Source organism: Camarhynchus parvulus, chromosome 26 (assembly GCF_901933205.1).
Source record: "Camarhynchus parvulus chromosome 26, STF_HiC, whole genome shotgun sequence".
NCBI lineage: Eukaryota > Metazoa > Chordata > Aves > Passeriformes > Thraupidae > Camarhynchus > Camarhynchus parvulus.
The window spans coordinates 5,457,098-5,469,548 of record NC_044596.1 but is presented as its reverse complement, the minus strand read 5'-3'; the positions used below and the strand labels follow the sequence as shown (position 1 = coordinate 5,469,548).

The following is a 12,451-nucleotide window of genomic DNA, read 5'->3' as shown; positions in this document are numbered from 1 at the left end:
GGCTCAGGGATGGAATTTGCTTCACTAGTGAACATTCAGCTTTGATTTCCAGAATGAGATAGATTTTGTTGCTGGTGTTGTGATCCATTTTAAAAAGAGGAGAAGAGTAAAAAACAGGACAACTCTGCTAGAATTTTTCCATTCTAAAATACAGAGGATTTCCTCTGCCCTCAGGAGAAAAGCACAAAACACTGATAGTTTGGTGGTTTGGTGTTGTTTGGTTTTTTTTTTAATTCATAAATAATTTCCTTGAAAGAAGGTGTACAAACCCCCCAAAAAGCAGCAAATTGCCATCCTTGCCCTCTTGTCCCTCTTGCTGATAGACTCAGAAAAACTCTTATGTCCATTTTGGGCTCTTTCCACCAAATAAGCTCCACAAGAGCTGTGAGCCAAGAGCAGCCCCATGGGTGAAGAAAACAGCTGTAGAAAATCCACAGAATTTGGTAAGTTTAAGCTTCCTAGAAGAGTCACTTCAAAGAAAAGGGCGATGGAAGAAGAGCTGTGGATGTCCCTGGGAACAAAAAGAGTAAGGCAGCTGTTGGGAAATGTAGTTTGACTTCAAATTTTGTGCTTCTTTTATTTTGCACTTGGCAAGGGTTTGTGCTTTCCCAGTTTTGGGAGGCAAAGCAAAGACAGTTTCTTCTTTAACCACAAATAAAACCAATGTGACTCCAGCACCAAAATCAGCTGTCAGCTTTGGTAATCAGAATCAAACAGTGACATTGTGGATGCTGGGAATATTAAAAATCTGTGTGGGTTATCACTTACATGGTGATCAGCTCTGTCAGTCATTTCCCTCTTCTGTAAAACAAAAAGAGAATTGCAGAGTTAGTGTGTAAAACTGAAAGGATGAGTGTGTTTTGCAGGTTTGTTTTCAAAAAGGAAGATGTTTAAAATGAGAAGAAAGCCCCAGAGGCCTGGGAAAGGTAATCTGGGTGAATCTGGGCTCCTGCCTTGTTCTCCATCAGTTTTCTGCCTGCTGCTGGTTCTCCCTCCCTACAGAGCAGTGTGTGACTGTGGCAGGGATGGAGCCACCCACCATCCACCCAAGCAGCAGCAGTGACCTTGGTGCCTTGAGGTTGAGCTTTCATATTTTCCAGATTCTGTACTGCATTGGTATTTAACTCTGAATTTCATATAAAGTGTCAGCAGGTTCTCCTCACAGCTCAGTCACACAGAACAATCCTTTTCCAGCCCCAGAACCAAGGACACTGCTGCAGCTTTGGGCCCAAAAAGTGCAAACAACAAGGATGGAGAAGGATGGGACTGCAGAACCTGGAGCTGGAATTGGACAATTAACCCCAATATGGAAATGGACCAAAACTTATCAAAGTGTGAAAACTCGTGACTCTGAGTCCATCTTGGGTGGAGCCACAGCCAGGCTCTTGATTTATAATATAATTAATAACAATTCTATGAAATATAATTAATAATATAATTAATTTTTTTTTACATAAATGTTTATTAAAATTCCTACTTTATTCCTTTAACTCTGCCTCTGTTCCAGGCAGCCTCTCAAGGCACCACCCCGGAGGCTGAATCGCTGTGCAGGAGCGCTCAGGAGCGATCCCACCACACCCACCTTGATCCTCCACTTTGAAATCCGAGGGGAGGAGGTTGTCCTGCCGGTTGCCCAGCACGAAGGCCAGGAAGGAGAGGATGAGGGCGTCCAGGATGCCGATGATGCACAGGATGTAAGCCCAGCGCACGGTGCAGGCGCCCAGGGTGTATTTGTCGGTTTTGTCCCCGCACATTCTCCTCACCTCGCTCGAGTCCCAGCCATCGGGGTAGATCAGGCAGCCAATCATCAGCCCTGTAGCTGCAGGGACAGGGGCACACTGAGCTCCTCAGCTGATGATGATGCCGAAGATTTTTAGCTTTTTATGTTTTATATAAATTCGTAGCTTTGCAGATTGCTGTAGCTTCAAGTATTTTTCTAATCTTTCTTCTCTACCTTTAGGAACACTAAACTAATCTTATAAACACATTCCTAAATGTTGTTTAGTCTTATTCCAAGAAGAGAACTAACTTCAAGAACATTCTCTTTTCTAACCAGAATCTGGACTAGACATAACAAAAGTGGGGCAAAAGAAACCCCTGGACTGCTTCCAGAGGGTCAGGGCCTCAGGAATTATTACCTTACCAACTAACCTTTTGACTGGACAGTGGATGATAAGTGCACTGATCTCCTAACCTTATAAAAATTGTAGAATTACTATACCACATGTACTTTTCACCATGTTGTTCACCTGAAAGCTTTCAACTAAAGGTTTGCTTTTATACTCACCCCAATTGAAAGATGCATTCTATTTTCCAGGCACCAACACTGAAGTGGAGAGAGCGGCTGGAGGAGCAAACATCATGCTGCAAACACATCAGGTGCTGCAGATTTGTCCCTTGAAGGCACTGGGGTTGCTCATCCCCGTGGGCTGGGCTGTGCTGCACAGGCAGGGAGGAGGAGCAGGATCTGCTGTGCTGCCTTCCCCGAGCCAAGGACGAGCAGCACCAGCATCTCCTGTCCCAGCATTGCCCAGGCAATGTCTCTGCTCCCTCTGCACAGAGCCCGTGGCACCCCAAGGAAATATCTCCAAACAAAACTGCAATGGGTTCAGTCTGTGTGAGTGCAAACCCTGGCCTAGCACCTTGCAGCTGATTCCAGCTCAGGGTTTGCTAAGGTGGAGCTGCTGTCAGCAGCAGCTTTGTGGGCAGATTAATTCTGCTTGTTCAGCTGTGCTGGTTCCAGCAGCAGCTCCTGCTGTGACTGCTCAGAGCTCCCACAAAACCTTGGGAGCTGCTCCAGCCTGGTCACGGGGTCCCAGCACCTCACTTCACCTCACCTTTGCCACAGCAGCTGTGCCAGCAGGCTGCTGAAGGGCAGCTCATGCCCAAATCTCAGCAGCGCCTTTTTCCCCCCATCAGAGAAATTGTATTTACTGGACAACAACAATGACCAGGCTTGGGATGAGTTCATATGCAAGGTTTTGGGACATGATTAACAAAAGCACTTCACATGCTCCATTCCTATGTTGGAAGTAACTGCTGCAGATGTGGGGCAGTCCCTGACTCCTCTCACACAAGAAACAAGCCCGTGGTGGACAAGCAGATGTTTGTCCCTGCCCCTCCTGGACATCTGCAGCATCCCCAAATGCACCTTGTCCCACACCTGTGTCCCTTCTCTGCCACCAGGTGCTCAGAAACCAGAACCCCCTTCTGAGGCAGTGGCCTTGTCCTTTGCCAATGTTTTCTTTTCCCTTGGCTTGGGCACAAGCCAGCAGCAAGGTGAGCAGGCAGCTTCCTTATCTGCAGAGAGGATTTCTCTCCATGGAAAAGCAGTTGGTTAACTGCATACAGAATAAATCTTCCCTGTAACTAACAGAGAAATGGGGGAAGTGGGAAAGAAATAATTTCTGCGAAATTGTGCCCTGGTTCAGAGCGAAGGCCAGGAAATTGATCCTCTCTTAGCCCACCCACTTTGTAAAATAATTCCTAAAATGCAGCAGTAGCAGTCCATCTGGCAGAACTGCCTGTGACAATTTTCTCTTCCCCCATTCAGAACAACAACAAAAAATGGAAAAGCCCCAACTACCACAGCAAAGCCTGTCTCTGCTGCTGCTCCCCAGGAGGCTGAGCTGCCCCAAGCTTCTTATCTAAATCTTTGCCTGAGCTCGATTCTTTAGCTGGGAACTGAAGGAACCCCGTGCCCCCTCCCACGGGTGTCAGCGGGGCTGTGGCCCCGGCTCACATCAATCATTCAGGAGCACCAAAGGCTTGGGTTCCAGCTGAGCTCGGAGCAAACGCGGGAGTTGTGTTACAGGTGTCTCAAGTGCCTTGGGGAGAGATGGGGAAGGCTTGAGAGCCGCGGGGATGAGCAGCAAAGGGAGAAAATGGGAGTGATGGTACCAAATCAGTCAGCCAGTCCCCTCCCCGTGTTCCATCTTCCTCGTGCATTATTCCCCGAGCTCAGGGAGTTACTACAATGGGCCAGCAAGCATCACCGCTGTGTGCCTGCCCCGTTCCTGCCGGATCCCAAACACCGGAGAGCGCTCTGTGCCCTGGGAGCGGGGGGGTTTGTGCTCTGGAACTGATCCTCTGAAGCCTCCCTGCGGCTGAGCAGGAGCAGTGGCGCTGGGAGAAGCTGCCCCCGGCGAGTTTTGGCGGCCACAAGGTTTGGGGCCACAGGGTTTGGGGCCACAGGGTTTGGGGCCACAGGGTTTGGCAGCAGCAGCAGCAGCTGGGAAGCATCACCCGACATGCGGCGAGTCTGCTGCGTCTCAGCTGCTCTGGAAGGAGTTGTTTACTAAAAGCTCCCCACTGGTGACCAGGAAGGGGGAGCAAAAGGCATGGAGGTGACACTGGGATCTCTTACCTGGCCAGACCGCCATCCCCAGCAGAGCCGGGGGCAGAGAGGGAAAAGGGGCGGCCCGCGGGAGCCCCCCCGCTCCCCGCGCATCCCCCCAGCCCCGCTCACCCGCCGCCAGCTGCATCCAGGCGCACACTTTGTACACGGTGGCCGCGTTGCAGAAGAAGAAGAGGCTGAAGCAGAGGATGGTGCCGATGATGAGGAAGGTGGAGACGCCTACGAAGAACATGGCAGTTTTGAAGGCACTGGAGGGGATGGTGCCGAAGTCCAGGGGGCTGCCCTTGCAGATGAGCTCACCGGTGAGCGAGTTGCCGATGCAGTAGGAGAAGAGGCCGAAGTAGCCGGCCTGCGGCGTGTCGATGCTGTCGCCGATCCAGTAGGGCTGGATGAAGGTCACCAGCATCAGGATGGAGAAGCAGAGCGTGAAGAGGGCCCAGAGCACCCCCATGGCCCGCGCATTCCGCACGTAGTTGGTGTGGTAGATCCGGGCCGCCTCCTGCGCCGGCAGCAGCTTGGCCATGGCGGGGGAGCGGTCCTGGCACCGGCACCGATCCCAGCGCCGGGGCTCCCGCTCCGGTCCCGGTCCCGCTCCGGCCCCGCCCGGCGGCAGCGGGGGCGGCGGGAGGCTCCGGCGGCGGGACCGCCCCGGGGGGCGGCGGCGAGACCTCCTCCCACCCCCGGTGAGCCGGGGGGGCTCGGGAGGAGCCGGGGTGACCCCGCTGCCGCAGGCGGAGGGGGCGGGCGGCGCCTCTGGGGATGCGCTCCCGGGATGCTCCTGAACGAGGATGCGCCCTGCGTGCCTGGGATGCTCCCTCGGGATGCGCCCTTCGCCTCCTCCGCGTGCCCCAAGATGCTCCCTGGGGTTAACCCAAACATCCCCAGTGTGCACCCCAGGGTCTGTCCTGGGGTGCAGCCTGTGCCCCTGGGCTGTGCCCCGCAGTGCACTCAGAGCTGCCCTCTGTCCCCCTGTGCCCCCAGTAACGCCCTCGGCTGTGCCCTGCACACCCTGGAAGTGCCTGGGCTGCCCCTACACCCCTGGGTGCATACCAGGATGTGCCACATGCCCTGGGATGCATGTTGGGATGAGACCCCCAGTGTGTGCCCCACAATGTGCCAGGGGCTGTGCCGTGACCCCCAGGATCTCACCAGGCACTGCCGTGTCCCCTTGGCTGCACCCGGGCAGGACACACCCGGGTGTCAGCCAGCACCTTGGCAGGGCCAGGTCTCTGTCCAAGCCCCCTGTCCTGCTGCCTGAGGAGAATGGGCTGCCCCAGAGGGCTGCAGGCACTTGTGGCCACCGTGGGACCTCTCTCCAGGAGCCACATCTGCCCTACATCCTGAGTGACCCCAGAGCTTCCCCACCTGTCCTGGGGACAGGGGGCCACGTGACAGTGTGATGGTGACCCTGCAGCCAGGGCCAGCCTCAGCATCACCCCTGTGCCTGTCAAAGGCCAGGGCTCTGTGGCCATTAATCACATCCAAGAGTAAGCAAGCCACTGTGGGCATGAAAATCTGTGCCGTTCTCAGGGTTGTTTGCCTTTCATCAGCCCCCAAGCACTGAAACACAGCAAATATTGGGCAGGGCAGGCTGAAGTGGCGGCCCTTGGGCTGGGGACCTTGGTGAGCTCTGGATCCTTGCAGGGGGCTCTGCTTTCCTGCCCTACATGAACTCTCTCCAGCAGGTTCCTTGGTGCCCGTGGTTCCATTTGGGAGAAGGAGGATCTGCTGGCTTTCCCATGGAGCAGAGCTCCTGCCGTGGCAACCAGCCCTCACTTTGGCCAGGAACCATCAGCAGCAGCCAGCAGGGAGGGCATCCCAGAGAGCCCCAGCTCCACGGGGAAGCAGAGGAGGAAGAGGAAGCACAGAAGTGAAGCTGTCCATTAGGGCCCCCTAAGCTGTGTGTTCCCTGGTAGCAGCAGGCAGGCAAGGAGGCTCCACAGGGCTCCAGGGGGTGCTGATTAGATGAGGGTTTATTGGGGGTCCCACCCCTGGTTTCTGAGGGAGAAAGGAGAGAGGGGGAGAGAGGGAGAGCCCAGGGAGAAAAGGGGCCAAGAGAGAGCCTGGTCTGCCTCCCACAGCTTAAAGGGAGATTAAAAGTGGACGTGGAACAAGACTGGGGTCAATGAGATTACAGATACCTGATACTGCAAGGGAGGGTCACAGGCTTAGAATAAACCGTACATTTTGGAGGGGTGAGGCAGAGCAAACCATTGAAATAAAATGTAACAGCACACAGAAGTACCATTATTTTGTGTTCTCTTTGGCCAAAGGAGCTACTAAAAGGCAGGTTGTCATGGCCAGTGGGGACAGCCAGCTGGGGACAGGACCTGGGGACAGGACCCGGCTGCCCTGGCATGGCTGGGCCCTTGCCTGGGCAGTGCAGCAGTGCCCCAGTGCCACGAGCTGAGGTGTGATAGGAGCAGCCACATCAGCTGGTGGAGATTGTGGCTGGCTATAAAAAACCTGCTGGCCCCGTGGCACAGCCACACTGAGCCCACCATGGCCAAGGTGCTGCCTGCCTGCCTGCTCCTGGCCCTGCTGCTCCCGGCCCCAGCCCTGCTGGCACAGCAGGAGCGAGGGCTCGTCTTCAACCTGGTAAGGGGACGCCAGCCCTGTGCCTGGCAGGAGGGTCCCACTGCTGCAAGGGACACGCACGGAGGGTTGGTGGCGTCTGTGGGGTTTTCTGGTCTTGTGAGGGAGCTTGGAGCCTGGGAAATCAGCTCTATAAAGGGAGAGGGAACACAGAAAGTGGAGCAGACAAGCTCTCAGCTGCTTGAGCCAGCCACCACTGTGAGGGGGGTGGTATTTTGGGCCAGACTGAGGAAACGCTGCAGAGTGGGGCATGGGGGCAATGGTGCTGAGCCTCAGCCAGCAGGCAGAGCTGGTGCTCAACACCACCCAAACCCCTGGGCTCACAGCTAGGGTGAGATTAAAGGGGAACAAAGAGGGACCCGGTGCTCTTTGTGCTGCAGGACACCGGCGAGCTGTGCCTGCAGAGTGCCCAGTGCAAGAGCGGCTGCTGCCACCGAACCGACGGCCTCAGCCTGGCCCGGTGCGCCCCAAAGGCAGCTGAGACCCAGGAGTGCTCCCCAAAGGTAGGTGCCCCCCTGCTCCCAGGGCTGGGCAGGCATGGGGCAGGTCTCCCCACACTGCACTGGGCCCTTGTTCCCTGCAGAGCATCTATGGGGTCTACTACAAATGTCCCTGTGAGAGCGGCTTGACCTGTGATGCTGATAAAACCATCGTGGGCTCCATCACCAACAAGGACTTTGGGGTCTGCAAGGACCCCCGGGAGTCCAGCAGGCGGTGAAGAAAGAGCCCCCCATGCCCCTCTGCGCTGCCTCTGCCTTTCCCCCTCTCCTGGGTCTAGCTGTGGGAGAATTTAAATAAAGACCAGCTTCTGCCGAGCTGCAAGGTGGAGTTTTCACTCAAACCTGGTGTGAAGGTTCACCAAACCTGGCCCAGGACAGGGACAGCAGGGCCAGACAGTCCCTGAAGAAGCCACCTGGACATGATGGCTTTACCTGTGTGTGTGTGCAATCATCCAACAATGTGGGCTAGGCCAGCAGCCAGCCGTGGGCTGAGCTCTGCTCCAGGTGAGTTTTAAAAAGGGGGTGCAGGGAAGGGGGAGATGCAGCAGCCCCAGGGTCTGAGGGAGGTCCTTGGGTTGTGCTGGCCTTGGTTTATTTCCTTGGTGAGGAAGAGGAGGCAGCTGTGTGGCAGAGCTGTGGAAGCAGCAGGAGATGAAGGGATCATCAGAGAGGGTGTTCTTGGCTTCTCCAGGGCAGACTTCACCCCATGTTTTTCTGTCCCTGGGATCACAAGAACCAGGCACCCACAGTGCCACTGCCCACTGCCCCAGGGCTCTGCACCAGCTGGGGAGGCCACAAAGCCTGGGGGCACCCCCTGGCAGCCGAGGAGGTGCTGCAGGAAACTTTATTTTCAGGACAAGGCTGACTGGCAGCTTGAGGATCTGCACCTGCAGGAACACCAGGGACACGTCTGGGAGGGTGGCACAGCTTGGGGGAGCCCCCATTGTTGAAGGGGAACATGGGGGGCAATATGGGCACCAGTCTGGCTCAGGGGGGCTGCAAGAGGAGAAAATCCTGAGCTGGATTTTAAACTTGTGGCGGGTGGTTAAAATCTGGAGGGTCTTGTTCTCTTTGTCGTGGTGGTCCTGGCAGGAGGCCACCAGATCAATGTCCTCAGTGGTGCAGGATGAGGTGTGGGGTAAGGGGCAGCTGGGGGCAGGGATGGGGACAGCAAACCCTGTCACAGGACAGCCAGCCCCAGGGGACACAGGACAGGGGGTCTCTCCCTGGATCCCCATCTCTGCGGGGTCCCCACGCTGCTCCACAGCACTGGGAGCACCCGGAGGGGCTGGGACAGGCACCGGGGCCCGGGGAGCCCCGCCTGCCCCACAGCCCGGCCGGGCTCTGTGCTCCGGGCAGGGGCAGGATGTGAGAGAGCAACGCCCGGCACCGGCAGAGGGCAGCGGCTCCGTGCCCACGGCCCGGGGACCCCGGCCCCGCAGGGACCCCCGGCCCCGCAGGGACCCCCGGCCCAGGGCAGCGCAGCCCTGGGGCTCCCTGAAATGCCCCCCAAGCTCTGCCACCCCCCGAGTCCTGCGCTGGGAGGGAAGGGGGGGCAGTGATGCTTGGGGTGGGGCAGGCAGGGCTAAACTCTGGGGGTTTTGCGGTGTCCCCGTTTTTGCCGTGTCCCCGTTTTTGCGGTGTCCTCACGCTGGCAGAAGGACGATGGTGGCACCAGAGAGGTGGCAAGGGAGGGGGGCTGTGCTGAGGTGGGGGTCGCATAAATCCCCCCTCCCTCCCTCCTCCCCCGCCCCATCTCAGCCCTATATTTACTGGTGAAGCCGCAGCTTTGTTTTGGCAGCTCTGGGCTGGTAAATATTGGCTTGAACCGAAAACCAGACGCTGCCTGACTCACGGCGTCTTAACAAACACAGGAAGGGGCCCCTGGCGCGTGTGGGGTGCTGGCAGCCCTGGGGACAGGGGGACCCCGGCAGGGTGGGGACAGCCTCGGGGCAAAGCTCGGGGTGAGCAGAGCATCCTGAGCAGGAGGGCTCTGCTGCAGCCAGGGTCCCTGTGGGGAGATGGGGAATGGAGGGCTACAAGCTTTGGGGTGCCCCTTGCTCCTCCTCTGCCCTGCACAGGGCGAAAAGCAGCCGGGAATATGAGACTGAAGGGCAGCCCAAGATCCTCACCCCAGGCTCCCCCCAGCAGCAGGATTGTCCCCCCCCTGTCCCAGCCCGTCCCCTCCGGGTCACACAAGGGGTGCCCCGCTTCCTAGGGAGGTGTGTGGCACATCCCCGCCCCGGTGCCCCCTCACCCGCCCTGCCCGAGGGTACAGGATGTTCTCACCCAGCCCAGCTCCCGCTCCCCAACCTCTCCCCGCCTCTCCCCCCTTTCCGCCAGCCCTCGGCCTTCACCTCTCCTCCTCTGCGCTGCTTTAACCCTTTTATTCACCCCAGACATCGCCTTTTCCTCTTCTTCTTTTTCTCCTTCTCGATTTCTTTATAATTTCTGCACGGACGCACTGAAGCTCCCTCTCTGCCCCTTCCGGGCTGTTCCTGCACCCCCAAATCGCTGCAGCTCCAGTGGGGTGCCCACCCAGTGCCCAGCTTTGCAGAGACCCCCAGAAAAGTCCCCGCACTGCCAGCCTTGCAGCCTTTTTTCCTTGCAGAAATCTCCAAGGAAAGCCTGTGTGTGTGTCTGTGTGTGTTTGTGTGTGTTTGTGTGTGTGTGTGTGTGTGTGTGTGTCTGTGTGTGTTTGTGTGTGTGTCTGTGTGTGTTTGCTCCTGCAGCCTCACCCTGGGGGCACAGGGACTGCCAGCCCCAGCTCTGGGAGAGGGAAATGTGATTTTTCGGGGGGCGTTGGGTGGAAGGGACAAGCAGCAGCCCTGCAGCACCAGCTTAGGCCAGTGAATTCAGCAGGGGAAGACCCCAGGCACAGCCTGATTAACTCCATGTCCCCACGCACAGTTTGGGGACAGTTTGCTGCCCCAGTTTGCTGCAGCCTGGGGTGAGGATGGGCCTGATCCTGCAGCAGGGTCAGGGGCACTGCTGGGCTGGACTGGGGGCACAGGGGGGGCTTTGGGGCTGTTTGTGCCTGAGGGGCTGCCCAGAGCCATCTGAAGCGCACAGAGCTGTTTGGGGGTGCACAGACACACCTGGGGCTCCCTGCCTGCTCTTGGCTCTGCGTTTGTTCCCCCCATAAACCTTCACCCCCAGTGGGGCTCAGGACGTGGCTGGGGGTGGCTGGGGCAGCCCGGGGGGGCAGCAGCCCCTCTCAGGGTGTCCCTTGGCCACAGCAGGATCCAGAGGGATGAAACACATCCCTGCAAGGTGTGGGACACCCCCAGCCAGCACCAGGGATCTGGGGAATCCCAAATCCTTGGGGAGATGGCCCAGTGTGCCCCCACCACCCTCTGCTGGCCTGGGGCACCTCGAGCTGTGCCTGCAGCAGCAAAACCTCCCTGGCAGCTCCAGGCTGTGGGGCACAGTGGGGTGCAGACCCCAACTGCAGACCCCAGGGATGTGGGGGCCTGATCCTGTCACTTAGGGTTTTCCTAAATCTGGGCCAGGTTTTTGCTGTCCCAGGGAGGTGGCTTTGGGATGATGCTGGTGAGAGCCTGTCCTTCAAGCTCTCTCTGGAAGAAAAGCAACCTTTCTAGCAAAAAGAAAAAAAAATTCATGGAAAGCTCTGGTTTGCCTCTTCTTGCCAAAACCAATTGTTGATGATTTTTCACAGCTGCTTTGGCTTTGCCTTTGCCTGTGACAGAGGGAACAATGTCAGACATGCTCCTGTTTTCCCACTCTGATTTTTCCCCCCTGAAGCTGGAAGAGGGGAAGGATTAGACTGAGGGACAGGCACGTATCCTAGGCAAATATCAGCCCCAGGGGCTCCCAGACCTGGCATGAGGATCTCAGCCTTTCCTCCATCCTCAGGGCTGCCCTTGGGGCTGCAGTTGGGGTCTCTTGAGGACGTCCCCCAGAGCTGCTGAGCACTGCCCAGCTCAGGGCAGCAGTGGAGGTTCCAAGTGGGACATGGGGAGGCAGAAATGGCCCTGGGAGGACATCCAGGCGCTCACACACCTCCACAACCCCCCTGATGCTGCTGTCCACCAGGGCACAAATGGAAAAAATCCTCATCCTGAATAATTTGTGCTGCTGGAAGCAGAGCACAACAGGGAGGTGGGGAGGGCAAGGAGGGGATGTTGGGCTGCACTGGACTGGTGAGAGCTCGGGGCTGGGTGCTCTGAAGCAGCCAGCTTGGGGGGAAGTGCTCCCTGCAGCTGGGCTCCCCCTCAGTGGGTATTTTTAGCATTAAATTCCCTGAAATGCTGGCGAGCTGGGCTGGGGGAGCAGACCGAGGGGGAGGGGGGAGGATTTTGGGGAGGGGGATACCTCCATAACATTGATGGAGATTCACTCTTGGGAGGGGTGTGCTAAAAGGGTGTTTGGGATGATGCTGGGGGGATGCAGGGGATGAGGAGGGGGATGTTTCAGGGATGTTGGGGGGGACACGGGGGGAGCAAGGGGGGGATACTGGGGGGGGGATATTGAAAGGGATGATTGGGGGAGGGTCCTGGGAGGGGCTGGGGGGATACTGGGGGGGGTACTGGGGTTGAGGCTGGGGGGATGAGGGGGGGACATTGGTAGGGATGTCGGGAGGGACAAGGGAGGGGGGGATACTGGGGAGGGGTATTAGGGGGGATATTGAAAGGGATGACGGGGGGTCCTGGGAGGTGCTGGGGAGAGCAGTGGGGGGATATTTGCAGGGATGTTGGGGGGACGTGGGGGAGCAGGGGGATACTGGGGGGGATATTGAAAGGAATGATTGGGGGAGGGTCCTGGGAGGTGCTGGGGGAACATTGGGGGCATGCTGGGGGGATATAGCGGGGGGCTACTGGAGGTTGCCGGGGGCTGGTGCTGGGGGCCACACCGGCCCCCCCCCGGTCAGGAGCCCCGAGCGGGCCGGGCCCAGCCGCCCCGCGGGCCCCGGGTGGCCCTGGCCGGGTGCCCCCCCGCCGGCCCGGCGCTGAGTCAGGCTGTTCCCGGCGCTCCCGGT

General features: G+C 57.9%; 2 protein-coding genes across 3 annotated transcripts; one reads left to right on the top strand and one right to left on the bottom strand.

Annotated features, from left to right (window-relative positions):
* Positions 1-218: 218 nt before the first annotated feature.
* LHFPL5 (LHFPL tetraspan subfamily member 5) lies at positions 219-4,990 on the bottom strand. 2 transcript variants are annotated; one of them, XM_030965570.1, is made up of 5 exons: positions 4,658-4,990; positions 4,469-4,576; positions 1,583-1,819; positions 769-801; positions 219-511 (listed from the first exon to the last, which is right to left on the bottom strand). In XM_030965570.1, the coding sequence occupies exons 1-4, from the start codon at positions 4,878-4,880 to the stop codon at positions 785-787; spliced, it is 585 nt and encodes a 194-aa protein (XP_030821430.1). In that variant the 5' UTR covers positions 4,881-4,990; the 3' UTR covers positions 219-511; positions 769-784. The 2 variants fall into 2 exon arrangements, with proteins under 2 accessions (XP_030821430.1, XP_030821429.1); XM_030965569.1 differs by having other exon boundaries at positions 4,469-4,990.
* Positions 4,991-6,859: 1,869 nt separating this feature from the next.
* CLPS (colipase) lies at positions 6,860-7,670 on the top strand. The gene is made up of 3 exons (XM_030965927.1): positions 6,860-6,955; positions 7,333-7,455; positions 7,536-7,670. The coding sequence occupies exons 1-3, from the start codon at positions 6,860-6,862 to the stop codon at positions 7,668-7,670; spliced, it is 354 nt and encodes a 117-aa protein (XP_030821787.1).
* The last annotated feature ends 4,781 nt before the right edge of the window (positions 7,671-12,451 follow it).